The following is a 19,698-nucleotide window of genomic DNA, read 5'->3' as shown; positions in this document are numbered from 1 at the left end:
AACTGAAAAATACAACATTCATTTCCACATCAGGTCAGGAAGGATTAGTAAATCTGAAAATAAATATGTATCTATTTTTAAAGAAAATAATTCACTCTAAAATCAACAGGTCAAAAGAAGGTTAGCAAACATGAGGGTACATTTTTGAACAACATAGTTCTAAATGTCACACTTTTCGACCATACTTCCTCAGCACTCTCAGAAAACATAGGAACATTTTCTGCAGGCTGAGACAACTGGAAAAGAGAACAGTCTTATTGAGATATTTTTGTATGTGAACATGTCTTAGGCATCAAAATCTAATAAATCATGTATTACAATGATCATTATACCATTACATGTTTTGGAGATCATTTTTGGCAAAAAAACCCACAATGAAACTATATTGATAATTCAGTAAGAGAACACTTCATGTTTCCAACTCTTAAGTATGCACTACAGTTTACTGCTACCTAGCTAGTTCAGGATTAGAAACACAAAAACGAGAATGCATGAATGATTTTTTTTTTTAATTAAACAAATATTATTTCACTATCCAAACCTGAAAATTGTGACTTTATGGAATAACAATCCTGACCACAAGATTTAAATAATTCCATTCAGATTCAGGAGAGCACATAAATACATACCTTACATTAATCTCACTGATTTCATCTGAATGAAAGCAATTTTTCCCCTGTGTTATCCCACTGCAGATGTCATTCTCTGTACAAATGTCAGTCCCAATATCAGGATAGCTACAGCAGTAACAGACCTGGTATACAAGTTCATTACCCTATAAACGCAGGTGACACACACAGCATTTGGGGGGAGAGGGATCAGCAATACTTCTGTGATTTCAAGAAGAAATTCTCTTTCTTGGACTTCACTTTCTTACCTTGGTTGCAGGTTTTTCCAGTGTATCCCGGGTGGCACTTACACTTGTTTGGCCCAATGCATTCACCATGTTTGCATCCTGGCTGGCATATAGCTGCAAATAGAGGAATACTCATTATTTTTCCACTCCAGTCACAACTGACAGCGCTTCACTTTGAAACACATGGCGATGACCTAACACATGTTCCTCCCTTCAGCATCATTATATGCTTCAAATACATCAGGTTCAAATATCAGGTGCATTTTCTGACCGCCCCACCCCAATACATGTGGGAAGAGTGAGATACTTGTTAGCAGTCTATTTTTGTACAACACTACATTGTGCTGTTTCTGGGATATTAAACCCTTTTAATACCTAATCAGCAAGCAGGCACTGTGCCTTCACTTGCTCTATGTATGTATGTACTATGTAAATTTGGTAAACCTGGAATACGCCACAGCTACATAGAAAATGCATACACCAGTGTCATAGGCGACATACAAAGAAAGCCATAGTTCAGTCAGTGATAGGCAGTAGCACAGATCCCAGCATTCACCATTTTCCTCTATGACTATATGGCAACACTCTTTACCCCCTTATTAAGCTATGTTTTGCCTGAATCTCTCCCTTTGGATTCTGACACGGGAATTACTTTTATTTTTTTTCTTTTGGAGGAAAAAAGGACTGGGTAAAAGAAGAAGCAATACTGACTGTAATATGCTGCTTTATCACTGCGCATATCCAAGTCACTTCTACTCAGAACATTTCAAGCATTTATTACCCAACCTGCTGTACAGATATAGTCTCAGAATGTGAAGTTATGGTCTATTCTGCTTCCAGAGTCAAATTTGCCAAGTAATTTCTAATTCCCCAAATGGAGCATAAATACAGAACTCCAAGGAATATTAGTTAGGAAGCCATTTTTGGTACTTCTCTCAATATAACACAAATAAAATTCATAAAACAAGCATTGCTTTTGAAGAAATATAAGAATTCATGCACAAATGTATTTCTACTGATGTAGGATTAGCTAACAGGAATATTTTCAGAGTGCAACAAATCCTGCATAACTCTGGAAACCATTTTACAGCTGAAAATTTTAAACATTTCCAAGTCTTTTCTATTAGAAATGTCTTTCTATTACTAAATATGTTGTTTCAACCTACTGGAAAACTAAGGTATTTACTATGCTCTAAAATGTTGTTTACCATTATATGACAAAATGCAGATACAAAATCGTGGTGAGCTTACTGTTTAAGCAAGATGGACGCAAATTATACAGAAATCAAAGGGTGGCATAACTTGAATACCCTGTAATCAGGATGTACTATTTACCCTGGCTTTAAGTTCATTATCTAAACTAACAGTATCATTTGGAATTTGCAAAGTAACTAACTAGATCCAGCTGTAATATTAATTAATCTGACAACAGGCTGTATCATAAAACTGGATGTATTAAGGATGTAGTTTAACAGAAATCTGTTAGAAGGCACTCAAAAATGTAGCTTGCGTTCTAGCCAAGCTGTTCAACAGGGTTGAATTAAGAAAAATTAAAACAGAAGAGATTAGTTTTGGTTGTGGAAGAACTATGCAAATACATCTCTGATGTTCTAAAATCTTTTCCATAAGATTTAAAGCATGCAGAATCAGCAACTCCCACAAATGCATCCACAGAAGCAACTGTTAGCATAGGAGTTTGCTCCAGTTTTAGGACTGCATTTGCCCTTTATTATCAGGAAAATCTTTGTTGAAACATTATACATATATATGGCCAGTGATATCCCTTGAGAACACAAAACCTTGTTTTAAATCTACAGCACTGCTCTTGACAGATCTTCCTAATACGATGGTGCAATCTCTTTCCAAAAGCGGTCTTAAGGAGTATCTTAAAAGGCAACAAGAGAGGGATGTTTCTAGTTAATGCAAGATCTTTTTTTCCAATAAACACTGTCCAGAAACAAAGAAATGGGATTCAGATTCAGAAACACTTCTCAATTAAAGCATTAGGGAAAGGGGCTGCTTAGACTACTAAAAGGTATGTTTCAAAAAGTATGCCCTTGGGTAATGGCCAGATTTGACTGAAGAGCAACTGATACATCATGAAAAACTTCTAGAACGTTGTACTTTGAAACAATTGCTGGTTTTTTTAATCACTATGGACATAAAAAGACCTTCTTTGTGTAAAAGCTCATTTAGACACTGAGGCTCTTATCTTCCTGACATCATAGACCCAAGTCTAATTAGAGATGATGGTGGCAAAATGAAGACTATGAAGACCAACTTCATGACTTTGAAGTCACTGGGGAAAAAGAAAAACGTGATCTAAACTACAGTAGAGAAACAGAAATTACTATAAATATGTTTTTGAAAGCTTCCATGAAATTTCAACTGCACTTCAGAGAAAATCCATGTTGTGGAGTGAGATACAGTTAGGTAATAATTACTCTTTAAAAAACACAAAGCACCATGGGATCAGCTTGGAGTGAAGTGTTACAGTTCAGTAGCTGAACCTGTGGCAACTTTAGTTTAGCTGACTTTTTTAAAGTCTTGGTCCCTCCCTCAATTGCATAGATTGTAAATTAGCAGCAGCTCAGATAAAGAAAAAAAGACCTCATACTTGAAGACAAAAAGCCTTATAAAATTCAGTAATGAAATAAATGAGATTTTCATTTCAGTTAGAAATGAAAATGTTCCTCTAATTCAGAAGGTCAAATCAGATGTTTTGCTTAATTCTCTCAGTTAACCAAGTAGGTCAGATATCATACTAGAACAAAAATTATGTATTAGCATTTGTTTAAAACAAATAATATACAACTGTCTACAGATATTAAACATGTAACATAGGCCAGGTTATTAAATCAAGCAATCGGATCTATGGGATCTGCAAGAGATCATCTAGTCCAATACATCTCAACAAACTTAGCTCCATACTATGCAGTATTTAATGTCTTGTATGACATACAGGTGGGTAACTCCCGATCTAGTCTACCTCCTAGTCTCAAGATATAATTAAGAAATGCACTTAAATCACGACAGATCTCTCTCTTTTCTGTTTTAATTTAAAAGTCTCAGTTAAAGGAGATCTCAGCCCCTCAGCAGTCTACAGCTCAAGAATCTCTACTACCACAAGGAAAGTATCCTAATGATTAGCAAACTACTATCCATGAAGTCAAAGTCATCACAAAATGCTTTTTTTGCACATTAAACAGGTATTTGGAAACCTATGTTTGCTGCCAAACGCTGTACTTGAAGAAATCCTGTTTATAAGAGTACATTCTGTGCACTTTGGCTAGTTAAGTATTACGCATCTTATACACAGCTGCTGAAATTCAATACAACGTTACAACCGAAGAATTTTTGCTTTGCAGTAAGAAGAATTAGTGCTTTGCAGTAAGCTTAGCAACATCTGTAGCTCAGCCAATGCCACAGATACATCCCACAGCATTTCCGATCAGGAGTCAAGCCACCCTCACCAAGCAATTTGCATATCCTCCCATTAACTTGAACAGGGCTTTGCACGGTGCTCAGGACTTAAGAAGCAGATGGCTTTCAGCCAAGTCTGCACACCTGGCTGGGGTTCCACTGGCGACATCTATATGCCCTTCCCACTGACCTCCACCAGAGTCACCAGGCCCAGAGAGGTGGGCTGGCTCGGGCTCTGCCATCTGCAGCCTGCAAAATACTCCCTTCTCCAAAGGAAGAGCTGCCCCTGGACGGCAGCAGAGATACACTCGCTGACTCCCGAAGGGTTCTATCTGAACATGGTCAACAATGAGATCCAGGTATAAGAATAAGCTTGAGCCTGACTTTCAGCATTTCTTTTAATAGCAGGCAATTATTTTAGCTGTTTGGTATAAGTCTAGGCATATACTATGCATGCTGATGTGACTGAGTTTTTTCTTTGAATTTTCCACTCCACTTCTTTTTTTTTGCAAAATTCCAGATAGGATAGGATAGGATAGGATATTTCAGTTGCTCTGCTCACACACAAACACATGGAGTTTATCCATTTTTTTGAACACAATTAGACTCATGAGTAGTGGGGGGAAAAAGTCTCCCAACTAATATTCTTTGCATCTTGACAATTAAAAAATTCCCCCACAACTGACCACAACAACCAATAGAACATCATTTCCCTCCAATCAACTCACATTTACAATGGCTGAAATAAGCCACGACCATGGACTTCAGTCTGCTACGTAACACTGACTTCCCTACTAGGCAAGAAGGAAATGTAGGCAGTGGAGAGTTACACCAGGCTGAGAAAGTCACCCTCTTACATACTTAGGGCAATGAAGTCCAGAAGATAAGACTCTGAAAAGGTTGCCAAAAAGAAGCAAAAACTTTCTACTCTTTATAATAGTAATTGTTTTAAACAAAAGTTAAAAGTACACTTGTATAGACACATGCCACCAAAACCAAGATCGCTAATTTATTGTTGAATCAATATCAACAAAGACCTACCATTTCTCCAAGGATTCCTCTCTGAAAGCATGTACACTGGCACTCCCATTGGGTAGTAAGGTGGACTGAGATAGACAGAAAGATCCTAAGCACAGCTATTTTCATCTTTAGTCAACTGCTGCCTATTATCTAGGCCATAGAATAAACTACAACTAAACTTTACATTTCATTTTGTTGCCCAAATTCATTCAAATAATATCAGCAAATGAACTCTGGTCTCATGATTATTCACTTCAGTTTGATCATTTTAAATTCTTTTTTTGGGCCAGATATGAAGACTTGCTCTGTCTCAGTTCCCACCAACTTCAATGGAGTCAAGGAGGTATCCTAAAGCCTTTCATTTGGCCATAAATCTAACAGAGTACCTATTTTAAAGGTTGGCAAGAACTACCTTTTCCTCCAAAATAAGATTATAAATACCACATTTTAAGTCTTGCTTAAACTTCAGGCCAAATTAAACTTCCTGTAAAAGTAACACCAGGAATCAAAACATGAATGAGTGGTTTGGGCTTAGGGTTGGGGTTTTTTCCAAATGTGGGAGAGAGGGAGAAAGAATTTCTGGTGAAATTCATATGCTGTTAGCACGTGTTATGCTTGTGTAAAAGCCAGAAGCCACCAATCTTCTCAGCCACTACTAGCTGCTGGTGGTGTCTGAGCATGACTCAATCATTCTGAATTATTATTTTTTAATTGTTGCATAAATATAATAAATTAAAAACACAGTCGATCAATTCATTATGGGTCTATAATGTTGGGGTTTTGAAATTTCATCTGTATTTTCTCCCTGCACACAGTTCCCTCAGAACTGCTTTGGAAGTCCCCCTCAGGTTGTGTCCGTTCCTCTGCACTAAGCTGCCCACCTTTTGAGGGCATGGGTGACTACCACATGCTGTACCCTCTATTCCTCCTCATCTAGAATTTTAACATTAATGATTTATTTCTTGACTACCAAACACCATTTGGTGGAGTCCTAACCAGATGGTTGCACTGCCTGGTTCCTATCTGCCTAACTCCTCTTCTTCATTTGTGGCCAACAATGGAAATTCCTGAGCTTTCTTAGTGGAGCATCTCTACCAATTTATCTCTTCTTTGGTTTTCCAACCCTCCTAGCTATGTCTTTCATCAAAACAGCCTTAAGTATAATTCTTACATTCTTTTTCTCTGCTTTGCCTCTTAATTTCTGTTCCTTAATAGTTATTTCTTATTTCTTGTGTTTTCTTTCTTGCCTGATGCCCACAAGAGGGTTTCATTGACAAAAGTTGCCCTCAAAGTCTTTAATAGCTCTTTCTGCATCCCTCCACTCAAATCTGCCTCAAAATGCCAGACTGCAGATGTCCTAACTGTCCTTGAACTTCTATTTTCACCTCTCTGAAGTCTAAAACTGTGCATAAGAATACCTGCATCTGAAACAAACTACGCCAACCACCTGCCTGAATGGCCTTGCTTCTGCCCTCTCTTCCCAAGTAACATATAGCTGCTTATTTATTCTGACTCTAAATTCCAGCTCCTTAAAATTCAGTTTGCCCAAACACAGAAAGTAATTTGTGCATCAGCCCAGAGATGATTACATACTATTCAGCTTCACAAACCTTTAGTGGATCCTCTTGTACTGCTGAATGCAGAACAGACTTCCAATCGTAACATCGCTACTTACATTCTCCCAGTGCCAACTTTATAACAAGACTTGCATGTTGGTGAAACAAGCTTTCCTCTATGCTTCCTCCTTCACCTGAAACTGGCTCTCTTTTTCCTGTGGTGCTAACAGACCGCAGCCTCAAGTTCTATACTTCTCTTCCTCAGAGCCAGCTTCAGCTCACATCTGTCTACTTCTATTTACTTTTTGCAATTCTTTGCAAATTATGCAATTGCATAAACACACACTCAGGAAAATAAATCTGCCGTATTCACAGTAATTTTGATCTAGGATCCCAAAGGTACGAGCTAATTTGTAAAATAAATCACTGCAGCTCTTTCAGAGTTACATATTTCTTTTTTGTTCAACAACATACAAATGCAGGAAAATGCATAAAGCTTAACCTACCACACAGTTATCAGTAGGTGGTAAAAACATGTCATACCCATAACTCACATTACAGAATTACTTCTGAAAAAATAACTTTGCTTCCCAAATAAGTGTAGTAGCAGTCACAACATATATCTCTGCAGAGCTTAATAAGCCTGACTAGGGCAGCTGGGTATTAATTTTCAGAGAACTTCATATGCAAAACATTCCTTACTCTATTTTTTGAAAGATAATAAATGTCCTTGACCAACTTCTGTAACTAGAGGCTGATAATATCATCAGATAAAATGGTAGTATCTAATGCCTGAATATTTTTTCACAAATTACTGGCACTTATTTGTAACATTCATGATAACAAATGTTGTCAAAATGCATGCTTCAGCTTCCATCTAAAACATACAGTTCCATTAAGTAAGTGGCTCTTAATTTTTCATGCACAACTATTACATTTGCCTGGGTAAATCAGTTACTCAGTTTGCACATATGATTCTGGTAACAGCACATTAACATGACAAACTGCAACCAGCGTGGGCTATTCATTGCACTGAATTCTTTGCTTGCCTATGACTGCTGCCAAATGTGTTTCTAAACTGCATACACAAATCCAGACCCCGGTTCATTAATGCCTTGCTATTCAGAACGGCACTTTTAAAAGCATGCATAACTTAAGCATGGGTAACACTGAAATCAATGGGATTTAATGAAGTCAGTGAAAGATAATCTAATGCTTATGCACTTAAATACCCTTTTTAAAAATCAGTGAAAATTTGATCTAACACAATGCAAAATTAGAAAAGCAAGAAATATTTAATGCTTTGTCAATCTTTTCATGTTTGCATTTCAAGTGGCTCATGATAATTGCTTAAAGAATACTGTTTTATCACCTCAAATGCCCTTTCATTACCTGAATCTTTCTCTCTGTCTACTGAATTCCAGCAGGTAGAAGCAGAGTAGCATGAGTCTCTCTGTGTGTGGTGGCAGAAAACAAACTGGGCCATATTGCTATTTTGTTTATTAGCACGTAACACCCACTGGCTTCAGCAGTTACTTCTGTATCACAGTAACAAAGCTGACTTTCACAGACAGATGGTCAGCTGATTGCTTTGCTCCCCTTTCTAAAGGCTGGTACTCCCCGCCACAGGGGTAAGTAAACAAGACATATCAATTCCTAAGGAGCAGCAGCCTACAACCCTGGGTACCAATGTAAACTAGTGTTGATTTCATTTTGCTCTAACAGCTAGGCTGTACACTGCTGTAGAGCAGGGGCTGTAAAGGTTCCCTGGTTGTCGGAATGACAACTTGTATTGGAGGTGCAAAGCAGGCAGCGGGGGGCAATAAGTACTTCAGCCATCCCAAACTACCCTCCCACTGCATGCGATTCAATACTGTGAAAGCAAATTAGGCCTCCTATGTCTGACAGCTTGTAAATAGGATGCTGGGAGTATAAACAATTTGCAGGAAGGGAAAAAATATTGCCTGGGCTTGAGGGTAAAATAAAGAAAAAGGAAAAGAGTGAAAAGGGAAAAGCGCAATAGTTTAGAAAAATAAGTATCTCATCGGATAGGCAACTGGGATAAAACAACCCTGTTAATTTCTTTCCCCCCTCATCTTCCCTAAATCAAATGTTTAAAAAAGGAAAAAAAATAAAAGAGCATCTACATCTTCTTCTCATGTATTATAGTTTTCACGTAAACTTACGACTTAGAGGACATAACTCCAAGTCATAACCTTGCCAAAATTATTTCAAGAAATATGTTCAGCTAACCTTTGGGCTGGCACCTTAGGCTGGCTATTCTCTGCCTTAAGACGTAGAAAGCTGCAAAACAAATATCCAAAAAAAAGACATTCCAGCTTTTTTTTTTCTGTAAGGAGGATGGACTTGGCTGGGATTTTTATCAACTTGTTACATTCCTGGAGACTTACACACATTCAACATTCAGAGCTTTTCTGAAATAAAAAAAATTCTGGTACACATTTGAAAATGGAAATACCTTACATCAGTATTTCATTATGAGATTTAACAAACACATTCTGACACATAAGAGTAATTAAATATAATGACGTGATGCTATTCTTATTCAATCAACTAAGGAGCTACACTTTGTCATGTTTCATATGTACATAGTTGTAAAAATTCTCATGTTTCATGGTTTAGGTTCAATGTTTCCATCAACAGAACATAAATGCTTTTCTTAAAGAGACAGTATCCTTTCATTTAAATATAGGTATATACTTTTAATGCTGCGTCTCCACAGAGCAAACATAAAGGGTTAGCATCTGGATGCTAATTTGAGAGTAATTAAAATTACACCCATTTATAAGTATCTGAACATCTGCAACCAATAAACATTCTGGCATATAAATTTACTGGTCATTTTTATAATGTTTAAATTTTGACTGTCGTCTAAATTAAAACTAATGCTTAGAGACCTTCTCAGCTCTTACTACCATATGAAACTAGATATGCTACAAAAGTTAAATAAGATGGAAACACAGATTTATGTTTCAGGCTTATTTTAAATCAATTTATTTGCCAATAAAATTAATGTCAGCAGCATAGCTTGTTAGGCTACATAGCCTTATTATAAAAGACTGGGACTTGAGCAACAGCAGCTCTTTGTATTTTAAATAGTATGTGACCAACACTTAAGGGTTTGCTATGATTGCAACTTATATTGGTTTAAATTAGTTTTAACCAGAAAGTCCCATAGCATTTGTTACAGTGGAGGGAGGCTCCCCAGGTTGCTGCTGGGCTTTGAGAGAAGCTCCAAATACAAATATACTACAGTTGTAAATGGACAAATCATGTTACTGTTGAGATTTCCTTGGAAAAAACTGGACTGCAAAACTATTATTCTATGTATGAAGTGCAGGAGGGATGCAGTGGGGAAGCTGAAAAGGATACTGTATCTTTAACATAGTAAAGTCATAACTCTTTATAAGCATAAAGCTTCTAAACTAAAAAAAAAAACCAACAACTGAATAAAAATAGCAAAACCTCATTTTTTTCTTGCATAGCAGTATTAAAGCAGTATTGCAATTCTGTATAAAATGTCTTTTCTTTGAAAAGCACCAGGGATGCACAAAAATATTGGCCATTTTATAAGAAGCAGACATGCTGCATATCAATATTAATTAAACATTACCAAAACAATGCATTAATATAGACTGTATTCTTGCAACCACAAATTCAGTAACAAAACTCTTATTGACTTTAAGGAGGTTTCTGGTAGTGGGTCAGCCTCCTGGAAGCCAGTATTTTCATGGCTCATTATTGACAAAATCATGGTTTCATTTTTGTGCATCTCGGACTATACAGAATTGCCATTTCCACTGAAAGCATTGTTATGTACAAGAAACAGAAGTCCTAAGCAGCTCATGGCCTCTTCTCCCATTGATGTATGAGATGATTTATATGGGTAAACTCCCATCAACATTATCGTTGGTTATACAAAATCTCCTTCCAGGCATCAATGAGAGCAGAGCCACCTCTTCCCCCGCCCCGCCACCACCATCTTGCATCTCTGTAAATAGATAGTACAGTACAGATACACAGTCTTTAAGCTCATTAGGACAGGAGCAGCAGCATAGACAGTGTAAGTTTCTTCACAACTGTTGTAAGAAGGCAGCAGCATGCACAATTCCCAGCAAAGCATTTGGTTATCCCTGCAACTGCTGTATCAGCTTGCACAAGCCCCCCTCTCTCTCTTGCAGGTTCTCTTAAGAACCTCCTGAAATAGTATGCTTTCTACTAGGTTTGACTAAATCTAAATGCTAACCTGACATCCTTCAATTAACATTTTTTAATGATGCAATGCTAAGGGGAGGTGTAAACTGATGGCTTGAGTTATACTTTTACTAATGGGCTATTTTACTGTATATCTTCTTGATTGGTCTGTCCCTAGGCTTTTAAGCCAGTTGTCATGGGTTTATCGTAAGGTGGTGGGAAACTACTTTGCTGACCTATTCTGGTTTTGCTTCCTAGGTAGAACACTCAAACCTCAGCACAGGGAGCTAACCAGGTGGAGTTACAACAGATGGATGCTCTGAAAGAGCACACTCATCTTCATAGCCCCTTCTCAAGACAGACTTCATAGACTTTGTTATTGTTTAAGGAGAATTCAACATTGAAATGAGTGAAGTAATCAAATAACATCACTACTTGTAAAATCCATGTTCAGTGGGATTGTATTCCTATTAAGCATCTTCTGTCGGTCAAACTTTCTGTCCACCAGCCAAAATCTCAGAGTACACTCTGCTGACTCCAACAGTCATGCAAACTCATGCCAACAGAGGATCTGACAGTAGATCTGCATCCGTTTATAGAAGCTGCAGATCCAATCTTCTATTTTGTACATATGCGAACACAGCAAAAGGAACCATTTTTGCCATCACCTCTAGCAAAGGAGTTGTCCAAACTGTAATCCAGAATAAGAATTCAAGCTATTTTATATTGCTTTTCTTAAAAAAACCCCTTGCTTAACCTTTTAAATCTATGTTAAAGTAGTATCTCTTTCTACAGTTCTTGGCTGTTAAACTGCAGCTGAAATTTTGAAGCAAAAGGCAGCCTACATCTTTAATGTACTTTGACTACATATAACTAGCATACAAACCAATTACAAACAGACATGCAGCCAAGTACAAAGCAGGTGTATTTTGTTCATGAAAGACACACGCATGTGGAAACCATTTTTATAGCTTTTGAAAGAACTACAGAGATATTTGTAAGCCAGCTAAAAGCAAGGCAGATAGACCATTAGTTCTAAGAATAACTTTCAGGGAACCAAGATGGATTAGTGGCAAAAACGTCCACGAAGAACCACTGTTTTTCTAATAACCCCTAGCATGGCCTGTTGGAAACTAAGGGAAGAACTTCCACTTTCATACTGAGGTATGAAAAGCATCACACTACTTCCCACATAGGTCTCTGCATGAAATGAGTGCATCTCTTATCCATATTTTAGTTTTCTGACAGGCTAAGCAGGTTCCAGAGCTCAGTATGTGAGCATATATTCACAGTTGATTTCTGTACACTGGATTATCAGCAAGGGTCAGTCAGCAGCAGTTCCAAGGACTTTCCTGCTGCTTGGCCTACCTCTGACCTAGCAGAGACACTTGGGCAACAAGGCCCAGATTATCCTTTCCTTGAGAAACACTCAGGAAGACAGCCATCCCTGCAGAATACTGTCACAGACCTCTTATTAGGGGGATGAGATGACAGGCTTCAGCAGGTCTTCTAGACTACAGTAGTTAGAATACAGGAATGGACATGACTGTTTTCTGTTCTGCAGTTGACATTTCTCATCCAGCTCAAAGAACTCAGCTCCAGCCCTACCACTCCTGGAAATTCTCTTCCCTCAAGTATTTCAAACCATGAAAATTAATGCTGAACAACACACACAAAAGAGTTGAATCAACTTCCTAAGGCAAATTTTTTCTGCTGGCACAGAGAAAAGTGCGTTTGTGCAAGATGTGTGCAATGATGCATGCCCTGACTTGGTTTTCCCTGTATACTTTAAAACCCATTTAATGGATTCTGGGTTAGGACAACACACTCAGTACCACAGATGCAGTTGCCTTACAATGCAAAAGGAGTTATGAATTAACAATGTATTGTTGATACCCGCTCTCACCAAAAAGTCTGTCACAGGAAGTCAAAACCCCCTACTCTGAGAGAAGAAATCCAGAAGATACTCTTGCCAGCCTCACTTTTGCTCTGGCTTATAGTTTTGCTGTGGGCACAACAATAACACACAAAAATGCAAGACAACAGCCCTATTTTTACACACATCAGGTACTTTATCAACATACCATTTTTCACAAAGTAGGCTTTTGTGTGATTACTGCCACTTACAGCTATTACTCCCACTACTACTTATTAAGGTGCAAGCAAATCCTGAAGGCTGGGCAACAACATGGAATTTCTGGACTAATTTCAACCGTGATACTTAACATCTAACTTTAAAGCACTGATGCTGTGAGTCCATCAGTGTAAAGGATCAGCTCTACCGATGATGAAGTTATTTCACATGAACTAAGAGTTGTTGCTTAAACAACATTTCTGCTGCTTCCAAATTAGCCTTTCTACACACCAGGTTTAACCTATAAACCTGGTTTACATACCAGATCCAAACCTCAGAAAGGCTACTCAGTTACGTTAGTGATGGAATATATCCACCATTCTAAAACTAGTTTAGGCCACTAAGTAAGTGTGGATGGATTTTCAATTTACAAGGACTTAGAAATTCCAATGAATTTATTTGAGTTACATTTGTTCAGCCCCTTTGAAAATATGGCTGTATTTGTAACAGTCTCAAAATGGATCTAGTTGCCTACACATGGATCTCACTTTGCTGTTCACAACCTGCAAGGAAGAAAAAAAAAAAACCCAACCTGTTTCAAAGTTCTTGATTATTTCAGTTGGAGGGACACTTAAGTGCATTTGCTGGAATCAGAAAGAGCATTTGGGAAGGCAATTTCACATCACTGAAGAGAGAATATTTCTACTAGCTGAGATGTTACAGCTGACACTGACAGGCTTTGGAAGCAAGTTTACAGACAGATCAGACCTCCAATGCACTTCCCTACATGTACAAGTCTTGACTGGTGTCATTTATTAACAGGAGACAGAGGATGTTTTAAAGGAAGAGTGTAAATTAAAGGAGGGGCCTGATTTCAACTTCTTCCTACATGTTTGTAAGAGTGAAAGAGACAGCTGAGTTATGCTGACTAAGCAGCAGTAAGCACGATTATGCTCTATGTGCACTCCTTTGTCAGTCAAAGGGACATAAAAGGAATTACTCCACCCTTCACAAAAGCAAGTTTAGCTAACACATTTCAGTTTCCATTTGCAACTGTGTGGATGGATTACGGATGGAAGATCAGGAGCGCTGAGTTACCAAGGCTTAATGAGTTACCACTTGGCAGCTGTGCCACAATCCTACCCTGTTAGAGCTGACATACAGGCTTAAACCTCTGTCACAATTAAACCATTACCTTAAATCACACAGTTGGTTTAAACTAACACATTTTTTTCTCAATAGCCGTGGGCAGAAGGCATGGCCACGCGTGTTTGGTGGAGCAGCTCAGCTGGACAGCAGAAAATGTATCCAGGTACGTTAGCAATCACTTGCCCACGCCTCATCATGGTTCAGAGGTCTCCATAAACTGGGACAACCCTGTCACGTATCAGAGCTGATATTCTTGCTACACTCTGGCTCCAGCATGGCTCTCGCCTTACATTTGTCGTCATAAAGATAAATTCAGAGGTGATCAGTGCCTTCATAGTACACTATGCATGAGTAAGCAGGTGAGAGTCCAAAGGTGCTGTAGCACTTGCAGGCATACCAAGGATTGCTCAAACTAGTTTGAGAAAAGCAGTTCAAGCTCACTAATAAAGAGCTCAGCATTATTGCCTGAATATTTACAGCTTCTTTTTTGGACTTATTTGTAAATTAGGTCTTACTACTAATTTTTAAGTCTGACTCTATACTTGTTTTCATTGTGCAAATACAATTTATTCTAGAAACAGCAAAGAAAACATACATCTAGTACAGAAAGTCTGACATGTATTTATGCCACTCATTTCAGGGACAGGACTAAGAGGTTTGCCTTTCTCCACAGAGAAAGCAGGAGAAATAATTGTGCATTTGGCTTTTTGGAAATTTTTCAGTGATATCCCTTTGTACACTAAAACACTCAAGTTTTCCTTTGAGGCCAGGAATGCTGCCTTCCATGCCAGGTTAATCCTTCATACAGAATGCCACATTCCCAAGGTGGAGAGTTGACTACAGATTTTCTATTTGGCTGCAAGCACTAGAAAGATTCACTTTCATTTAGTGTAATCTCCCACTCTGTGATATGACTGGAATTTTCACCACTCACAACTGGGGCAGATTTTCTTGCTTTATTTTCCTAAGAGTTTGGCTCCCATTTAAAAACTAGAAGGAGCTGCTAAGCTTTTAATAAGTTCTTCACTCAAATGTTTGAGACTCTTCTGAACCAGCGATTCAAAAATTATCAGCACCCAGTGTGTGAAAAAAATGGGAAAAAAATGCATTTAGACACCTAAGTGAAAATTGTATTCTTTTGAAAGTCTGGTCCCAACTACTGGAGATGACCACATAAAATCCACCTCTGCACTTCTTGGAAATGTGCATGGAGAACAAATCTGTGAATAATGGACTAAAATGCAGTGGAAGGAGCTGAGAATTCACCTGGCTTTAGCCTTAAAAAAAGAGCATTTATGGTATCTGAAAAAGTTGGCACTACAAATGACTTTACTGACAAAATTCAAAGAGTAAAAAATACTTTCTGTGTATTATTACTTTTGTCTCGTTTTCAACTTTGAGTTACGAATCTTTTGGTAGTATCACTTTATGCTATTCCTGTCTCCCAAGATCATAAAAATGTAACCCTAAATCAGACTTGGTAATAGTGAGAAATTAAAGGACAAATATAACAGAAATTGACCTCTACCTAAACATGAGCTGCAATGAGTCACAACACAGGAGAACTTGTCTAAGAAAAGGGCCACAGTGAGACCCTTTCAGTGTTTTGGATTTTTTTTGGTTTTGTTGTTGCCTTTCCTTTTTTTTTTAAACAATGTGAATTATTGATACTTGCCAGTTAAGCCTTCATAGCCTCAAACATTTAAATACTCAATGGTTTTCAAATAAAACTATGTTATGAAAGATGGACAGAGATTCTATCATCTCTGGAGTAGCCTCAATCAACCTATTTCACATTCTCCTTCCTTCTCTATAAACATTCATCCCAAGGAAAGGACTACGTGTTACCAACTACAGCCCTAAAAATCAAAATGACTCATGGTATGGCTTGAAGAGATATCAGCCTGAGAACTCTGCATCAAAAAAACATATCAGGGATGTTATGTTCCAGAAGTACTTTACATAGCTTTTTTACCGGTTATCTTATATACCTATTAAACATTGTGGGTTTTTAACACACCTGGGAAGGAAGAAGCCAGTCTTGCTGTTTACAGATTGGAACAAAACCTTTGCTGAGAGTCTACAGTTGCATTGCCAATGCTATTTCTGTCTTTTGCCTAATATTTGCCACCTACAGTCACTGCCCTGCAGACTAAGCAACTTACAGTATTTAATACCTGTTTTACTTTAAAAATGGCTTGGCAGAAAAGGATCTAGTTTGCAGATATTTTCATCTAAATAAAAAAAAAAATTCATCTAAATAAAAAAAAAATGTATTTATAGGTTCACTCCTGCAAAAACTTAGGGGATATCACTCATGTATGCACTGTTAAACACATGAGCAAACATTCCCAGTATCAAAGGCTGTAATTTTAACCAGCTGAGGTCTCTATGACATTCCTAACAATTTTAACTTCTATACAGTGCTAGCTGCCACCACAGAATACCTTTTGAAGATGTAGCTAATGATGAAGACTTAGCTACCTGGTTATCCTGCAATTCTCTCAAAGATTCTAGACAGATGTGAGAATCTCAGAGATGTTTCTCTTCACGTGTGACCCAGTAAAAGGATGCTGTCAGGCGGATTTATACCCTTAGTTTGGGGTTACTGAAAGAATGTTTGTACTTAATACTAATTGGAACGTTTCCATCGACTTTCTAAGCGGAATGTCAATAATTTGGGTTTCCTTCTCAGATGCAAATATTGTCGCCCTGCAGTGCTTGTAACATGACACAGTGTAGTGTTACGTCAGACCATTAGACCAGAGCATGAAATGAAGCGGAAACCAAACAGAAATTCCCAAATTCTCATTGCCCTAACTAAAGTTCACCTTACTTGATTGCAATCATTTTTAGTACTGTTAATAATAGACAGAATTTTAGCCTGACAACATCCTTCTAAGTCAGACTCACACGTGCAAAAGCCTAAGCCCTGTGTTGTAAGAACGTGTGAGAACACGTGAAAGACGTGACTAGGTGTGTACAAGCCCTTTCTACAAGTGACTAGAAGCCCCAGCAGCAATGATACTCACGTTGGCACTGTCCCCAGGACAATCGGGCCCAGCCCCAGCAGCAGTCAATTCTACTTCCAAACCGACACAGTCCTGTGGAGGAGACTATTTGTCTGGGCCACCTGAACAAGACAGTTCAAAAAAGTCTGGTGAAACATTTTGAAAGTAGATAAAATTATTCTAGATTAAGAAAAACAAAAGAAAAAGACCAGCAAAATCGTCTCCTGCATGAAGATATATATCCTTTTTTTTTGAAAACAGTAACTGGTCTAAGCTGAGTCTATGATATTTCTATCATTAATACTGTGTTTAGTTCAGAAAATGTAAATGACTATAGGCAAAGAGGAGAAAAGATAATTAGCGTAACTTTGTAAAGCCTTAAAAAACTGACATGCTTTGCAATATGCTCACTGCTGCCACTCCCAGGCTGGTATTGAATAATTTCAGAAGTCTGAAACACAGAATTTATAACACAGAATAAACCACCATCATAAAGTTTCAGCATTGGTTTATTTCACAATACATGGCCAAATTTTCTCACTGAAACATTAAAGGAAAAAAAATAAAAACAAAAGCTTCCTGAACTGTTGAATAGAAATTAAATACAAAAGGAGAGCTGTAGTCTTCCCTTGTTCCAAGGAAAAGATATCACAGCCTCAAGCAATTACAAAGCATTGGTGTAAATTGTTAATGTTTTTTAATGACACGCTGAAATAACGTGAACACTGCATTTCGACAAATCCTGAGAAGAAATCCTGGGAGAGGGGGTCATGCTGGCTGATTTACACACGCACAGAGCTCTCGCGCAGGGCAGCCCGCTCCCCGCAGCACCCACCGAGTTCTCCAACGAGCCTCCCAGCCGCTCACTACACCTGACACGGCTCAGCACAACCCACGAGGCACACGCTCTCCAAGCATTCATTTTCACCTTGCTTCATGTTAAAACTTGAGTTGCAGTCTTCACCGTATTCTGTTTCAAGTGCCTCGAGGCGTCAATAAACTAATTTTATTTTTACAGCACGCGAAGTGCTTTGTTTTTAATTCTTGCAGGACGCAACGCTGCCAGAACAATAAACTTATCCCTAAGCCCACGTTTAGGTTGCCGAGCAATGCGCGGCACTTCGCTTTCCGCGGGCCACGGGCGAGGGGTACGGGGCCGAGCGCGTCCGTCCCGGGGACCGCCGGGAGCGGCACCGGCCCCGCCGGCCCCGCGCCTCCACCTGCGGCCGGGCGCGGGGTCAGGGCGCTCGGCCCGCCTGGCCCCTCAGCCCGCCGGCCGCGCCCGCGGGCACCTCTTCTCGGCTGGGGGGGCGGGAGCGCCGCGACGAGTCCCGCCGAGGGCTCCGGCCGCCGCCGCCTCGCCGGGAGGCAGCGCCGGGGGCCGGTAACGAGCCCCCCGCCGCCATTTCGTGCCCCGGCGGTCTGGTGGCAGTTAGCAGCCCGCGGGCCGTTACAGCCGCCGGCCCCGAAGCCCCGCGCCCGCCCGGGGGAGAGCCCGGGCTGCCTCCGCGCTCCCCGCGGGGGCTCTGACCTGCCCGAGGAAACACCAACTTCCCCGGCCGGCCCCCGACCGCCGCCCCTCCGCTCACCCCGCGGAAGCCGGCGCCTACCTTCTGTCAAACTCCCCGGCCGCCCCCAGGGAGAGGCAGGACGCCAGGAGCAGCCGCAGGGAGAGCTCCATGGCCGGCGGGGCTCTCCCGCCGCGCGGGCTGGCCGCCGAGGCGGCCCGGGCTGGGCAGCGGCGCCGCTCCCCACGGCCGCGCTGCAAGGCGGACTGCGGGGCCGGGGGCTCCGGCTGCCGCCGACACCGGCTGCGCTGCGACAGCTCCGGAGCGGCGGCGGCGAGCCCCTCACTCTCCGCCCGCCCGCCTCGCTGCCGGGCGGAGGAGGCGCTGCACGGGGAGCGACAGCGCCGCCCGCCCCCGGCAGAGGCGCCCGCGGCCGGGCCGCCCGCCTCCCCGCTGGGGGCACCTGGCGGCCCGCAGCGCGGCCCCGCCGGCTGGGCCCGGCCCCTTGGGGGTGTACCGGTACACCCGGTGTAGGAGCTAGTGGGAACGAGCCCCCGGGTCCTTCTGACAGGGGCCGAGCGAGTTGTCGGAGGCGAAAACCACAGTCCGAAGCCGCTAAGAAGGGTGGGCTTTGTTTTTATAAGCTTTTCTAGCTTGAACTTCATGAAGCAGGATGGCCACCCACTCCTCTCTGCGAGCAAAGTCCGCATCTAAAGCCAAGAGCGTTAAGATTTGGCCTTCTTTTGCCAACTGAACTTCCCCCACAATAAAGCTTTTCGAAAGAATTACAAGGTGTGCGTGTTCTTTTTTCTGGCTCAAACACTCCTATTAATAGCTCTCAGATGTTGGCATGTGTGACATAAGGTGTCCCAGCTGCTGACATGTG

General features: G+C 40.4%; 1 protein-coding gene across 3 annotated transcripts in view; it reads right to left on the bottom strand.

Annotated features, from left to right (window-relative positions):
• The window catches only part of NPNT (nephronectin), a 54,237-nt gene extending 35,046 nt beyond the window's left edge, over window positions 1-19,191 (bottom strand). For 2 of the 3 annotated variants that reach the window (XM_072863075.1, XM_072863077.1), the window contains exons 1-4: window positions 18,915-19,191; window positions 17,326-17,426; window positions 9,109-9,159; window positions 878-970 (exon numbers count right to left, since the gene is read on the bottom strand). In XM_072863075.1, the coding sequence (XP_072719176.1) occupies window positions 878-970; window positions 9,109-9,159; window positions 17,326-17,426; window positions 18,915-18,985 (316 nt within the window). In that variant the 5' untranslated portion in view covers window positions 18,986-19,191. The remainder of the gene's footprint in view (window positions 1-877; window positions 971-9,108; window positions 9,160-17,325; window positions 17,427-18,914) is intronic. The other variant, XM_072863076.1, reaches the window with a different exon arrangement.
• Window positions 19,192-19,698: the final 507 nt, after the last annotated feature.

Source organism: Ciconia boyciana, chromosome 5 (assembly GCF_034638445.1).
Source record: "Ciconia boyciana chromosome 5, ASM3463844v1, whole genome shotgun sequence".
NCBI classification, from domain to species: domain Eukaryota; kingdom Metazoa; phylum Chordata; class Aves; order Ciconiiformes; family Ciconiidae; genus Ciconia; species Ciconia boyciana.
This window is presented reverse-complemented; position numbering and strand designations above follow the sequence as displayed.